The sequence below is a fragment of the Melospiza georgiana genome, chromosome 13 (genome assembly GCF_028018845.1).
Source record: "Melospiza georgiana isolate bMelGeo1 chromosome 13, bMelGeo1.pri, whole genome shotgun sequence".
NCBI classification, from domain to species: domain Eukaryota; kingdom Metazoa; phylum Chordata; class Aves; order Passeriformes; family Passerellidae; genus Melospiza; species Melospiza georgiana.
In genome coordinates, this window is record NC_080442.1 from 7,481,263 (window position 1) to 7,497,582 (window position 16,320).

Below are 16,320 nucleotides of genomic sequence, written 5' to 3' on the forward strand. Positions count from 1 at the left end.
ACTAGATTCATGTTAAATCAGGTCAAAATGTACACTCACAGCTTTTGGTGCAATGTACATGGTGCAAATTATTTGAAACACCCACAGTTCAGATTTTGGAAGAAAAATGCCTCAGCTAATTTATGCTAAATTTTTAACAGTTACAATTATTATGTGTGTATATATAAAAAGGAAATCCATGAGGGAAATGTCTTATGAAAAACATTTCAGATATGCTTGATTTAGAGACTGCAATCTGAACAGATCAAAAACTGACTTGCTCCTTTCATTGCTCCTTTTATGTTATGATAAAACCAAAACAATGGAAGAAAACCTCACAGAGCATTATTCCTCATGCAACAGCAATCATTAGCCACACCACAAGAACCACTATAACCAAAATAAAAATTTTAATTACTCAAAAAAAAAAGTGACTATGCTGTTACATTACAAATTACAACTCGCAAATCCACAGAAAAGCTACAAAGTTCAGGATCATCTCACTACAGGAAGACAAAACTTTCAAGTGCTGTGGGACAATATATTATCGTACAATATATTATTGTGCAGAAGACATAGTAGTCCAGTCAAGTACCTCAGAATATGCTTCAAAGAGCTCAGGAGAGCAAGACTTGCAAAAAGCAGCTTTACCACCCTCTGCAAAACTCACTAAAAGCTCCTCTTCTAGTGCAAGGCATTATGAACACAGGCAATAACATCTCTAGCTCTAAATCACTCAGATATCAGATAAGGGAGAGACATACATCAACCAAAGACATTCCCTGAAAACCCAGCACTGCTGCCACAGAAAGGTAAAAACAAGATTGGAGACTAGGAAGAAAAACAAGCCCTGCAAGAGACAAACTTGGTACACAGTATTGTATATAGCCTTCAGTACAACAACTCAAGAGTAAGGGAGGCCATCAGCACATCACAGAATTCCAGTGACTGCTAACTACCATTCCTGAATTATTCCTATAAACAGTAAAGCTTTCCTGCTTTTGTCTTCACCCCCCACAATAGAATATTTTCATATTATTTATTTTTCTAACAAAACAGTTAGAATATGCAGAAAGAGATTTTGCTCCCAGAAGTCACTAATGTCTCAATTTGTACCTTTTCACAAATCTAAGAGCATCACAGCAAATTCAGACATAAATACCTGCTGTTCTCTGTGTTAGAACACTGTTTAGCATTAGGTAATGAAAAGACAAGGCTCCTATACGAGGTTTTCTCAAGTCTGCTGGGATTCCTCGCCTTTAATGTTACTTCAAGACGTTATTGAAGTAAGAATGGTTTAGCTTTCAATAAGGTATTTACCAGAGACTTCTAAAATAAGATAAACTGCTATTACATATGAGAGTAGGTTCTTGTCTGAATTAATTATTGATGAAAAGATTAAAACCCATGACAAACACCCAAGCCCAAGCACAGGAACATACATCTTGTTTTCACAGTGAAAAGAAATTACCAATACGTTTTCCCCAATTCCCCAAAAAACGGTACCCACACCAACACTCCTCAATAATTCCATGAATAAATCAATGAGTGGATAAACAAATACAGTAAAGTTTGCTCATAGCAATTTTTTTTAAATAATCGTAACTACAAGTTTCTGCAGATTTGGAAATAAATTTTTCCATTAAATTGGTAATAAAAGCAGAGATAAAATCTGGTGTAAATAAATACAAAATGAACACACTCAAAAATAACTTAATGTCATAACAATGTGGTAACTATGGTGCAATGTAAGACAAAATATTACTTTCCTATACCGTTTTTAGAACATTATCACATGCCAGCTCAGTGGCAATCAAAAATTGCATGACTTAGCAACAAGTAAGAAAGGAACAAAGAATGAATCTATCATTCTGTGAGGCAGAAATGTATGGTACACCCTCCTCTTGACTAGTGCATGCAGTCAAAATCACCCTAACTCTGAAGTTATGCAGAAGCAGAAAGATCCATGGAACAGCACCAAGAACCAACCACAGGTAAGGAGCAGTGACCAAACAAGCAAAAACCAATAGATGACAATCCTTCAGCTTGGCTGGACATAGGAGTGGCCTGTAAAATCAAGGTGTTTGCAGGGCAAAGAGTAAAAATTATGAAGTGTATCAGTAACCATTTGGAATGCAGGAACAGGGTGGCAATCAGTTGCATCACTGGGCAGCACAGATAAAACAAAAAAAAAAACCCTAAGTTTCAGCACAAAATCCTTGTAATTGTTGCCAAAATTGTAACCAAAGCCAGAAAAATTCACAAACAGCAGAGACCAAGCCCACTAACAGCTATAAGAACCACCATGTCCAAAAGGTTGGCTCTCTGCAGGAAATCTAAGCAAAGAGCTGGGGTTGTGCTAGGAGAGTACACAGTAAAGGTGGCAAAATATTTGCCCTGTATTTATACTCCTTCCTTATGCACCATTGCTGGCCACAGTCAGACCATTTAAACTGAATTTCAGCAGGATTTGGGAAAGAAAAATATCCTTTAGCCAGTATTCCATCATCTTTTTTCATTAGCCTTCAACAGGTATGCACTAAACTATCACCAAATTCCAATTCTACTCACTTGAAAACTGCTTCTCTTTCTGTGTCTTTGGAAATTCCTGTCAATAATGAGCCAACACTTTAAATTCTTAATAATTTTAATACTATATTGTGACCTTTAACAGAAAACTCCAGTAGTAGGCTGCACATGGACTTTAACAAAAAGTTGAAAATCACACACAATATAAAAAGAGTAACCGGTACCTCTTGAGATTTCACCTTTTCTATGTCTGTGGAGAGGTCTGAGCTTTTCCCATGAAGGCTGCCATTTTCCTGTAAACAGACAAACAAGTAGTAAGAACAATTAGGACAAGAAAAACATTCTACATTGAAATAATGGAGAAAAGCGCTGGATTAGAGAGCTGAACATGTAAGACAATTACATCTTACTTAAACTGTGTTAATCAACACAAGGAATAATCTAGAAATGTAAAAGGCTGTGTATGATTTGCCCTGCCTTCTGAGAAACCAATCTATACGCTCACAATACAGAGCCACACACTCATTTTTGCTCTTTCTCAGAGACATCTGCTCTAGCAGTACATGTAGGAGTAGACAGAAGTTATCGTTATTCAAAATCCTGAATCAGTAATTTGCCTCATTAGTTGAAAGAAAACCAAAAACTAAAGACCATACATCATAGCCAAAATTTATGCATGCAAGCTTGATTTAAACTGGTAAAGAAAGTCCAGTGCTTTTTCAGTGAATTCAGAAATGAAATTCCTGTATTCTACTTTTTTTTTTACAGAAGATACCAGCCACAGGACTAATTAATTTGTGGCTCTTAATCTTTACCAATTCTATATACAGAGAATATGTATTTCTAGTGTTCACTTTTCTGGGAAGAACACAGGAATTAAACTTGCCTGTGAAAAGGAATTGAGTTTACTTTAAAAGAAAACTCTTGTCACCTAAATGACATTCCAGATTACCATTCTTTATTCCTCATTAAAAAAACGAAACAAACAAACAAACAAAAAAATCCCACAACTAACACACTGACTTTACACTACTCAAATATTAGCTGGCTGATCCTCTACCATACAAAAAATGGTGATTAATGCAGCCACACAGCCAATAAATCACAAACTCAAATTCCAGTTAGGTCAGCTTAACTCACAATCAATTAAAATTGATCAGCAACATAAAAAATGAGAGTCAAAACACCAAACACATGATAAAAATATGAGTTACATAAAGCTGCATAGTAAGATTGCATTTCAAATGTAAAAGAGGCCTTTGAAGGTATCGCTCCATGCCCCAGGTTACACAGGAAGTTTTAAAGAATGTGGAATTTCCATGTTGCACAGAAATATTTCTTCCACACAAAGTACTTCCACATTTATTACAATTTATTTACTAATGATCAGTGGAAAAATCAAGACTTCATGAGAAACGTTCCTACTTCTGTCTTCCAGAGTAAGGCAGAGGCCATAATAACACCCAGCGAGCTGAACAAGGTCTTGCAGCCTACCCACCTCATTCCACAGCACAAGAAAGCTGCAAAGGGACAAGTGCTAGCACAGCTCTGACTCAGAGGCACTGAAATCAGAACATCAGGCATGCTGTGTGTATCCAGTCCAGGTATTTAGCTCATTGGCCTTTCAGGGAGTAAATATTCATAAAAAGAAAATGGAGTAGAAGAAAGGGAAGGTGAGTAACTAGGGTCAAGCTTGCTCTGACCATTGCATTTAGTTTGAAAAGGGTCATGTTATTTTAGGATATCAGATAGTAGCAAGAACCTTCAGGTCAGTAAGTGGGATGGATGAGGCTGGAACAAGAACAGGAGGAAAGTACTTAAAAAGAAACTCCTCTCTTCAACATCATGACACAGCACACACTATAGCTGGGTAATGCTAACAGAGAGGTAAGCGTTCCCTACACTTTGTCAATAAATCTGCTCCTAAGTAACATGACTTCCACTTCCAATTTCTGACTATATGTTCAATAAAATACATGCTCATCATTCAAGCATACATATGGCTTATTCTCATGAATTCTAAGCCTATATATTTTTTTAGTCTTAGAAATATAAATTGACACTGTAGCTCCCCAATATCAATAAAGTCTTTAAAAGATGCTAATCTGTATATTTAAAGGAGCTTCCCTTCAAAAACTTTGCCAAATGATCTGCTGATTTACTCTGCACATTCCCATGAACTTTCATTATGAATTATTAGGTGGGTATCTTACCCTTGAAGATTCATACGAAGGACTTGGCTGACCGCTTGTTCCCCAGGATGTGGCACCTGTTCGCTCATCCATACCTAGCAATAAAAAGAAAAACACAAACCTGTAAGAAATCATAGCAAAAACAATGTTTTCTGATGCAACCTGAAAAAATATTCATCTGCTTCCATACACTCTAAGTAAATACATCTGCTTTCATATACTTAAAGCAGTGTTTCTAAAAGCAAGACTTCAGATGAACAGCTTCCTTATTAATTAAGCTGGCTACAGAGGAACCTGTTCATTTGGACACCTGCAGCTGCTGAAAACAGGAGCATAAAAAGCCAAGAAATTTGCCAATCTGCAGTCTGCCCAACCCAATCCATAAGAAATTAGCATGAGTAACAAAACAAGCACAACGATGTGAGCATCACGGCTTTTTGAGCAGCCCGCTTTATCTGCATCTCAAGCAAGCACTGAAATATTGCAGCGCATACTGTGAAACACATACTTGTCATCTACTCTTTGCTCTTGTGTCTTGCTTAAGTATTGTAAAATGTGCAAAATTAATTCCCCTCCTTGGCCTTTATGTGACACAGAAGATATTTTAGCATAATGGGGAAAAAAGGCAAGACAGACTGGTTATATTTCCATGGCTTAAAAAACCCACAGAGAATCATGGTCTCTGCACTACTAAAACTGTAATATTTTTTACACTCTGTAACGGTTCTTTTAGAATCAGTTCCCTTTATGCAAATCCAGGTTACAGCTCACAAGAGAAAAGGGAAGGAAAAGATCTTTAAACACTGTATCAGAATATTGACCCCATGTATTGCTCAATTTCTATCCAAATTTAATCGGTCTGACCACCTATAAACCACATTCCCAAACAGCTAATTGCAAAAGCACCTGAATTCCTATAGCAAATTCCTTCACATAGGATAAGGCTGCTGCTATTCTAACAATTAGGTTCCTGATTATCTGCTTCACAAGAGATTTTTGTCACATGTGGAACATGTCCATCCTAAACTGCAGGCTTCGAAGCACTCTGGCCTACAAAATGCAACTCATTACGTTCCTGTCACACAAACTTTTCTCATAAAGAGTTTTGATATAAAGCATAAATTCTTTATGTGATATATACTATAAACTATTTATGAAGTTTTATAATGTCATAATATTTATAAATAAGTACTAAGTATCGCAATTTATAAATAAGAGTAGAGTGCAAGCTCCTCCATACAATCATCTCTAAACCCTAACTTTATATTGCAACTATAAAATTTTCATGCATATTTCTCTTATGGCCATACTGCAAAGTCAAAAATGTAAACCCATACTGTAAATAACTGCCTATGGATTATTACTATTCTAATCATTATTTCCTTAAGAAATGTGCTTTATGAAGCTATAAAATAATGTTTTGACAAAGACAGCCTGCAAAAAGGAACGTTAAACTGAAAGTACAGTAAATCACTCAAATAAAAACGACAGACACTTTGTGCACTGCAGGAAAGATCCTCAAGGTTGAAGAAGGCTCTTTGAAAATGCAAAACCACCACTATCTTGAGCCAGCACTTTGGGGAAGTTTACTGCATTTTGCAGCTGACAGTATTGTTGTTGTTTCATTGTAACTGGTCCAGGAGCTGAGGAAAGAGTCGTGGCTGGCACTGACAAAGGCAAAAGTAATCTTTTGGCACAATTGGCTCTTTTCTGCCAGAAACAACAGTGCCAGTAATCCAGTCATTATCATAACAAGTCTTCCTTTGCCTTCATTTCCAAAGAGACATATGTGGGGTGAGAAAAAAATATCTTACTGCAAGACCAAGTCCTTGGGAAAGTTTAGGATACAGTAGGTTATACCAGCCCATTTCAGGAGATATGTGATATGGTTATGCATAGCGTTCAGATGCTAATCACTGAAACATGCTACTCATATGAAAATTTGAGTCAGTGGGACATAAGGACTTATGGTTCTGCTTAATCAGCACATGTACAGCTAAAAATTCAAGTATTTTAATTCTACCATTTGAATTATGCAAATAAATTGTTTAAAGAAACTGTTCTAAACCAAAATGTAACTGCTTCAGATAGGGAAGAAAACTAATTTCTGACTAGTTCCCAGAATTCTTTTTTTCTAAAAAAGTCCAGTACAGTTTACTATTCTAGCTAACTTCCTTTTTCCTGCCAGGTGTCTTTTTCCTCCTTTTCCTGCAGCATTGTTCATTCTTATAAGCCCCAAACAGGCTTAGACGTAGATCTCTCTCTTACACAAAATTTTCAGACAAGGAAGATGCTTTCACATTTTAAATGCTCTGTGAAGGCTACAAGAAAAAAGGAATCATGTATTGCACATAGAACACCAGCACTCTAACTTACTGCTGCTTGACATCTGGATTTGATTTGGAATGATACCCCTGCTGCCCTTGGTCTCCATCAACATGAGACACCCAACAAGTGCTGCCCCAGGTAGCCAGCAACACTCAACCAGGAAACCACATGTGTGTCACCATGGTGCTCAAGCAATCTGTTCTGCTTTGTACACTAATGTATTTCCCATGGGTGACAGATGAAAACCACCCAAATGCTGGATGGGACAAAGACCCAGACCATTGCTAGCAGGATGGGCACAAACAAACAATACATACTTTAACAAGCCAAAAGTAACTACATGACTGAGCCAGGAGCATCAGACTCACTTTTAAATGTAAAACCCCTGAAGTGGGGAACACTCAGTAAGAAATAACATGGGAGTCATTTATGGTAGTAAATTCAATAAAGTCTCAAGGCAAAAGTGTCATGAAAAGAGTTCCAGTGATTTCCTGGAAAAGGCAAAAGAGAACAGAGGAAGTAGGGGGACCATCACCTTTGTATAACCCCTTCCACAAGGCAATGCAGTGACCAATTCCAGTATCCATTAATTCATCATGGATGAATTCATCATTAATTAATCATGGACATTAAAGAGCACAGTAAAGTTGTGACAGCAAAGCATTGAAAAACATGCAGGACAAGGCTGCAGTATCAGTCTCTGTGGGTAAAGAAAAAATGTGGAAATCGAACTGTGTTGTTATAAAGGTTCAAAAACACAGACATATGCATTCGTGCAGACAGGAGTAAAACAACATTCTACCCCCACTTCCTTTTTTTAGTAGGCATTGAGGACGGAAAGTAATTGAAATGACTCATATTCTATAGTTCTCAATCAAAACTGACTACTTCTATAGCACATATGCTGCAGTTTAATTAGGGAGTAACTCTAAGTGTGATGTTTGTTTGAGCAGGTTCAGCTGGCAGCCTGTGGCTGGGCTGGCTCACAGGGCAGCTCCACAGCACTGGCTGTGCGTCCCAGCCAGGACACTGCTGACCTCGGCCAGCCAAGCACGTGGAGCACAGCCCAAAGCCCGAGCTCTGCCGGTCCGCAGGAAAGGCTGCGTGTCCTCCCTCCCTCAGGGAAAGGCCGCGTATCTTCGCTCAAGGAAAGGCTCCATGGCCTCCATCAAGGAAAGGCCGCGGGTCCTCCCTCAGGGAAAGGCTCCGTGGCCTCGCTCCCTCAGGGAAGGGAAAGGCTCCCCGGCCTCCCTCCCTCCCTCAGGGAAGGGAAAGGCTCCCCGGCCTCCCTCAGGGAAGGGAAAGGCCCCGTGGCCTCCCTCCCTCCCTCAGGGAAGGGAAAGGCTCCCCGGCCTCCCTCCCTCAGGGAGACCCAGCCAAGCCATGAGGATGCTTTCTGCATTGGCTTTCTGGCTTTATGCATTGCATTCTAAATAGGCTTTGCTTAACATCACTTTTATGATGCTGCTGTGAGCATTTCAAGCTATTCTAGAAGAAAACCTGAAGAAACCTGTTGCCTCATTATGTCAACGTATGTATTCATTCTGAAGAAACAGATCCAAACATTCATCTAATAAAAAAAAATTGGATCTTACAATCAAACTGAAATGAAGGTTGCTCTTGCTGGCATAAGACAAAGAAGACTATATTTAAAACTTATTTCAAGAGACACAGGCTCTAATGTTCGTGTAAACACTATAATATACTTTATAGGGTTACCATCTGCTATGATGTTGATCAAATAAATGATTTGACAAAAAAAAAAATCACACTGTAGATTGTTATACTAGGTACTCAAGGTATGAGTTTCTATCTTTTATAGCTTCTTTATCCAATTTTGTTTCAGAGTAATGATATTCCTTCAGATAAGATTCAACATCTGAAATCAATTACAAAAAAACCTACAGCACAAACCATAACAGCACTGATTGTGTTTTGCATGTCAGACACACAAACATCTCAATCTACCATTAAGCCATATATTGCAAATGTCTATTGCAAAGTATGATTCCAATTATTACCCAAAATTATATTTGAGGTCTAGACTTTCTCATAAGGGGATGAAAATAGTAATAATATTTGATGGAGATACTCAAATGTTTTAACTTTCAATAGGTTAAGACTAGTTCTCTTCTTGCTGTTTTCAATTAAAACTTTCTCTTTCTATACTAGATGTAATATTTTCAATAATATAATAAAACCATTTATTTGCTAACAAAGAACTCAACATTCACAAGCGAGATAAATAAATAAATGAAGATAAGACAAAGTTCCAATGTTTATTTCTCAGGGAGTGGGGAAAAACACAGATGACAAGAAGACCAGAATGACACTAAAAACCAAAAGCAGCTTTGACAATAGATACGTGGTAGGCTTAAAATATCCAAAGCTGAGAAAACTAATCAAATTGAGAAGAGAAATGAAAGGCAGCTGACTTATCAATAGTCTAACCACTTAAGTATCATTGGGATAAATTCAGATGCAACATTTTAATTAGGTAAAAGACAAACCACTTTCATTTCAAACTACATAAATAAAGAACTTTCTCTCCATCCACCTTCCACAAAAAACAAAAAGAAAGGGGAAGTGCAAGCATGGAGGGGGACAAAAAAAAATTCAACTCTCAATTCAGACTGTTTCTTGAAGAATGTACTAATTGTCTTCCAGGATATGGATACAAAGTTCCCCCCAATCCCTTCAGATCAAAAAGCGAAGTTGCTCACCAGTAACAGATTTGCTTATCAGAGGCACCAGTGGGAGTAGCAGAGTATCCTTTTGTGTACCTTTGCTCCAGAGAAAACCCATGGAAGAGCTACAGATATGCCATGGAAACACCATCTTGAGTCTGTCATTGGTACCACCTCTGGACTTTACAATTCAGGAAACTTCCCAAGATAATTTTATTAAATTGCACAATGCTGCTCACTCTGCTCCCTGTATTGAGCCATGGTGTCACAGATTGAGCCCTTAACCCACTGCACAGTGTAAAAGTGACATTTCTCCTGGGCTTCACTATCAGCATTCATATCTTTCCCCACCCGCCCAGCAGGTTCATGGCCATGGGAGCTGAGATCTTAACTACCAGCCTCTAATGGCAGGGATTGAAAAAGTGCAAGGAAGCCCTGCAGAGACTGAAGATCCCTTGAGGGGACATTGGTTACCTCAATTAGTACCCATAAAACACTGGCTTGCATTTGAATATTAATCTTTGCAAAGATCAGTTTATAAGACCTGTTTGAAATATCAACTGTGATTATTAATAGTGGTAAGTAAATTAATTTTCATTTTTGAAACACTGCTTATCATGGAGATTCCCAGAACATGATTATCTGACAGCAAAAAATAAATATCCACTACGCCAGTCATTGTGGAAATTATTGGAATAATAGTAAGAAGATATGATATACAAAGTTAATTCCTATCTATAGAACAGGTAATCACAATTAAAATTTCAGAGGAACAAAATTATTCAAGTTAGAGGAAGATACAGCAAGTACACAATTTACCTATACAATAACCAAAACTCAGACCAATATTGCCATTGGCAGGTATTAAAAATTAGTTGCAACTTAATATATCAGCAAATTTAATTCTCCCTGTATGCCAAACCTATACTTTCATACAGAAATTTATTTGCGAGAACAGTATTTCTTCTGGAAGAATAAAACTTTGGGGTGTATGCTCAAAAAACTTTCTAAAACAACAAAAAACATTGTATAAATTCAGAAGAAAATGGGGAAAAAAACCTTGCTGGTTCAGGAAAACTGAAGAAAAGCTTGAAATTGTTTTAAAAGTGCCTATTAACATCAAAAGTCAGTACTGGCAATACAGTTCCTGTATAACTATCAAGTATGTTTTAGATTTGTTTCAACTCATTAGCTAAATATAATTTGCTATTTAAAAAAAAGGCAATTGCTACTTTTAACTTGATTTCACAAATAATTCTATTCATTTCTTGCAATGAGACCTATGTATTTGCTAAGAACAACACTGGGTTATTAATTCCTGTTAGAGCACTGCCATTACAGAAATATCAGAAACTACCTGCTTCTCTTTGCTCATATTCTCTGCTTCCTAGACTCTAAATCACGTCCCCAAACACACCAAGTGACCTGGCATGACCTGGACACTTTAAATACAATACAAGCCACTCAAAATAAAATTGGAACTGGCATTTCCCACACAAACTGTACTAAACCAGAAAACTGCACATTGCTACATGAACCTGGCCAGAAAAGGTACAGTAGGTACTGTTCAAAGAGGAGAGCATATTTATAATACTGTATGTAACAAGCATTTGTTACTTGTGTATAGATATTCAGACTGTTCAAGCATAAGTTAATGACAAAAACTGTAAAAAATAGCATTTAAACTAATAAAAAAAGGAATTTTCCACTGAGGTGCTCAGAGCACTACACAGTAAAGCTATTCTTCACACACACACTCCGAATTCCCTATATTAATAAAAGTTTTAATATTACTCTTTGATCCAATTTAAGGTTAGTTTTTTTTTAAAAATTAAAATGCTAATATTCATAAATTATCCTGTACACAAATAATATTTACATGTGTGCCCACAGAGTATATTTTGAAGCCTCCCTGGTTACAAATGTGAATAAAGTACACCAGCTTAGAGATGAAGCCTTTAGCAGGGGTACAACCCAGAGCTTTGATTCACACACAAAACCCACAGTTAAACTGCTATTAAATTGCATCATGCTGCTTATTCCCTGTCTGTGCTGAGCCATGGAGTATCAGGCTGAGCAGCTCTAACATGCAAGTCTCAGCCCTCCAGTACCAGCTATCATAATAATCCTTTCTACTGGCAAATGTTCCTGTGGTTACTTCAGTTATGACTCAACTGCTTTATATAACCACACACTTTCAAATACATATATACACTTATATATTTTTATATACACACCAAATCAAGGCCAGTGTCACAAGACTGCACACACCAGGCCAAAAATATTCTAATACAGCCTCACAGGCAACACAACTGTTACCAACTGTATTACAACACAATTGTACAGAAAACTGCCAATTCAGGCACCAGAACACAATTAATGTGAGTTACACAGTGTGTAACTGAGGTTCTAACTCTCATGAGCAAAGAAAACATGGCAAGTGTGACAGCTTTTCTAAGAACATGTCTAAAATGTTAAGAAAGAGTATTTTTAACCATTTACTGCATCACAAGGTGTCCAGCAAATTTTGACTGTCTTGAAAACAAATCCTAAGATCAACCTGAGGTCAATATCCTTTCATGGTGTTGATCATTGCCATGTATCTTTATACACATACAGTTAAGATAACTCAATTGCAAAAAATTAAAATTACTTTGCTGATATTTAGAAGATCGTTAATACCTTAACACTAAAATCCTTCAAGGAAAAAGAGACTCTCTGACATATCAAGCAGAGAGGGGGGACATAAAAAAACAACTGAAAAAGCTTTTGAGAAACAGCATATATTTTGACTTTCCAAGTTCATGAAGGTGAACCAGTGGAGAAATCAAGCATCAGACAAAAACCTTGGAATTTAGTGAGGCAGAATTTTGAGTCTTCAGTATCAAGGCAAATACACTTTACACTATAGGCAAGAGAATGCCAGTGTAACTCCATGTTTACAATAATGTGAGTGGAAACAAAGACACACATAGACTGTCAAGATCACAGAAGCCTGAGTCTGAACTTTAAAAGATCTTAGATCAAGCCACTTGATAGAAGCCTGTGGAAGAAAACCTAGACTTTGCCAAGGTACACAGTACCTCTGTATCTGATTTTTGGCAATCCTACAATACTTAAATCAAAACTCTATTACCAGCAGCATGGCATCTCAGCCTCTCACATTAAAGCAATGCACTAACATCTTACATTTTTCATTAAACAAAGCATGTAGAATACAAAGAAGTCTGAAAGGTTTTAAGTTTGCCTCTAGACAGGCACATCCTCAATGAGATGATTTCTTACACTGTCTTGTTCTAAGGAGCACATCTAAGTCAGCTGCAGGAATTAACTCTCATTACTAAGCAATACAGAAATTACACATCAGGGTTGTGTGAACTTAAGTTTATCATGAGAGAATTCTGATTCTTCCAATACAGCTGGGGGAAAGTGTTTGTTGTATGAAAATTTCAGCATTAAACACCCTCTTCTAATGCTGAAAACAAAGCTTATCTGCTCAGTATTTAAACAGGAAAGAATGCTTAATGGATAAATACAAGCACTGCACATCTGCTCACCTAAACCAGAGCTGTGGTAGGATAGCTCTAAGTTAGATGTGGAAAAAACAATAGAAGAAATATAGCCAATATTGACTTACTAGAACCTGGCTCACTTATTTCTCTCCTCTTTTAACAAAAATCAAGAAGAATTCCTCCATACTTCATCTCCAATCAAGAAAGCAGCTTTTGTGAGATTAGGGCTCCACCATTTGCCCGGCAGCACAATTAAGTGCCTTCCAGTTTGTCCAAGGGAAAGGCTGCACCTTGTTCCATCAGTAAAAGAGCTGCCTAGTGCAAAATGTGTTTTCTTCTATTATTTTAGGCATGCGGGGGGGGAAAAAAAGGGTTAAAGTAAACTATTAAAAATTTCTAGAAACATTTCTACTTGCATATATAAGACTGAAAATTTGAGCTGATGGAAGTTAGCATCAGCCTGCAGTGTCAAGGACTACTTTTTCCAGTATGCATTTTGTACCAACAAGTGCTTCCCCCTCCATAAGCCAGTTGGAATGTAGTAAAGCTCTTGCCAGATGTTCTCCTTCTGCAGAGCTCCAAAAGCAACAGTTCTCAATAATTCCATTACTTCCAAAAGTCAAAGCCAGAATCCAGCCTGAACAAATGGAGATCTGGCACAGCCTGTGCTGCTAGCAGGGCCCTGTGATACCTTAAAAACAACTCAAAAAACCCACCCCAAGAACATTTTCTCAACACTGAGACATTTCTTTCAACAGCTTATTAGACAGAGCTTTTACAGGTATTGTTAAATCTCATTCTTAAATTAAGAAAAAAAATGTTCTCTGACAAAGGAGAGAAATTTGTTTTTAAATGTGCCAAGTATCATTACATCTGCTCAAATATTTGCTGAATCAAGCTCCTTGCTGCCTGGGCTGTTAGCTGCCTCCTGAAGCAAGCAGGCAGGCTTTGTGTTGACAGCTCCTTTGGTGTGAGTGGCAGTAAATGATGGTGTGCCCACAATGCTGGAAAGCTGATATGATACAGTTCAGTCTCCTGCATCAACAAACGAGGTGGAAGGACGACTGGGGCCTGATGTTAATGGGCCTTGTGCTAATACACAGCAGCACTGCAGCAACTGAGATGTCTGAGGGAGCCTGGTTCATCTTCCATCCCCAAAAACATTGGTTTTTATTCTTTCCACTCTTTCTCTTTGTTTGAAAGAAAGGCTGTGATTGCCCTTGAACTAAGACCCATCACCAGAGCTCCTGGCAGGACTAAGCTGTATGACACCCATATTCACTGGTTTCTCCATTCCTCATCAAAAGGTATCATCAGCTGATCTACTGATTTCTGCTGCCCTTCAGGAACAACCCACATTTTAACATTCTTCTTGTAGTATATCCATATTGTTAGAGCTTTAACTCTGGAAAGACTACCCTTAAACAACAAAATTACACTGTGAGAGGATCAGCAGCACAGAAGTAACAACTTTTAGAGTAGCCAATGCTGTGCCCAGCATTGTAGTCTTTAAATGCTAAGGAGTAATTAAAATAGTTTAACTTTGCTAGTTTAGCAGAAACATGCAACTATTATAAAAATAATTTAAAGTAGTATCCCACTAACTAAAAAAAAAAACACTTACTTTTCTATTCTAGAAAATAATGACTAAGTCTGACAGAGTCTGGCTCTGGTGGAAGTGAATCCAGAAATATCTGCATCTGCAGTGAAGATGTTGAGATTTCTCCAACTTTACTTCTCAACCAAAGACTTTTTTTCCTGTTTGAAGACTTTACTGATCTTCCTTTTATTTTTTCTGCTAGCTTTTCATTTAATAGTCCATAGTCTGGTTCAACTGCATAACATTTCTCCTTGGCTTAAATCCTAAATATCACACTTTTTATAGAAATCTGAGTTTTCAATGCTTTTCTGGTAACAAGTGTTACATGAGCTAAAACACTCTTAATAAAATGCACTTAGAAACCATGCACACTCCAGAAGCAGAACTTTGACAAAAAAGTTAGAATTGGAATTTATAGTCAAGTAACCTCATTTTAAATTGCCTTTATACTCTACCAGCCAGAACACATACCTGTTGCTGTTGTGTGCTCATGCCTTTGGTTTTTTTTTTTAAATGAGGACAAGTTGCACTTTGAATACAAAATAAATTTGCTGTCGTTGTTTCTCCGAGTATGCTGTTACAGCAGTTCTGTAGGTTACAGCTATAAAATGCTGAAAGCCAATAAAATATGGTAGACAGTCTTTCTGTGGACAAAAGCACCCTTACCTAGTAATTATCCTTCTTATAATAATAATATGGTATTACAGACTTTAAAACATTTACCTAAGTAGCCAGAAAGCAAGTGGCAATCAATAATTAATTATTTCCATTTAATACCCTCTCCCAGGACGTTTCAGAAGTCTCTCCTTTTACAAAAGCACTGAATAGTCTGCTAATGTCATTCCTATAAAATTACACCTTTGTTTTAGGAACCAATTTCTAGGGATAATTAACCAGAACATTGGAGTGAATGATTTTACATTAAAAATAGGACAAATAGTCTAATTTTACTATTACAGGTGAGCAAGAATAAGAAGTGGAAGGATTCTTTAAGTCCCCAGCAGTGCTGGTCCCCATGGCACAGCACCCAACAGACCCATGCCATGAGCCAGCCTGCTGCACAGCTGCACAAAGCTCCTGTGCAGAGTGAGCATTCCCAGGCCAGCAGCACTTCCCAACTCCAGCAGGGGATTCTGGTGCAGGAATCACTGCCAAACAACAGCTTATGAGTCAAGGTTTGTGTATGCAAACACAGCCTGTCCTCCCCAAGCCAAGGGCTGGCTGCCACCCAAGGGAGGCCATCCTGCTTCCCTTAACACGTCACTGTCCCCACTGCCCACAGCCTGCCTCACATCCCCCCTCACACTAGCACCAGGTTCTAGGGACCTGCAGTAGCCTGCTCAGAAAGAAACCAGCAGAAAACAGACCCATCAAAATAACAAACCCTCACTGGTTCCTGGCCAGACCTGCTCACAAAAGTATTTCACTACCGGGCCAGGACAGCACCAGTGCTGGCAGAAAGGAAAGGGAGAGCACAACAATCAGAGAAAGCC

The 16,320-nt window shown here is 37.9% G+C and overlaps 1 protein-coding gene across 7 annotated transcripts in view; it reads right to left on the minus strand.

Annotated features, from left to right (window-relative positions):
- Positions 1 to 16,320, minus strand: part of TCF12 (transcription factor 12) — a 160,771-nt gene that overhangs the window by 113,692 nt on the left and 30,759 nt on the right. For 6 of the 7 annotated variants that reach the window (XM_058033678.1, XM_058033677.1, XM_058033674.1 and 3 more), the window contains exons 4-5: positions 4,722 to 4,795; positions 2,733 to 2,801 (exon numbers count right to left, since the gene is read on the minus strand). In XM_058033678.1, coding sequence (XP_057889661.1) covers positions 2,733 to 2,801; positions 4,722 to 4,795 — 143 coding nt within the window. The remainder of the gene's footprint in view (positions 1 to 2,732; positions 2,802 to 4,721; positions 4,796 to 16,320) is intronic. The other variant, XM_058033676.1, reaches the window with a different exon arrangement.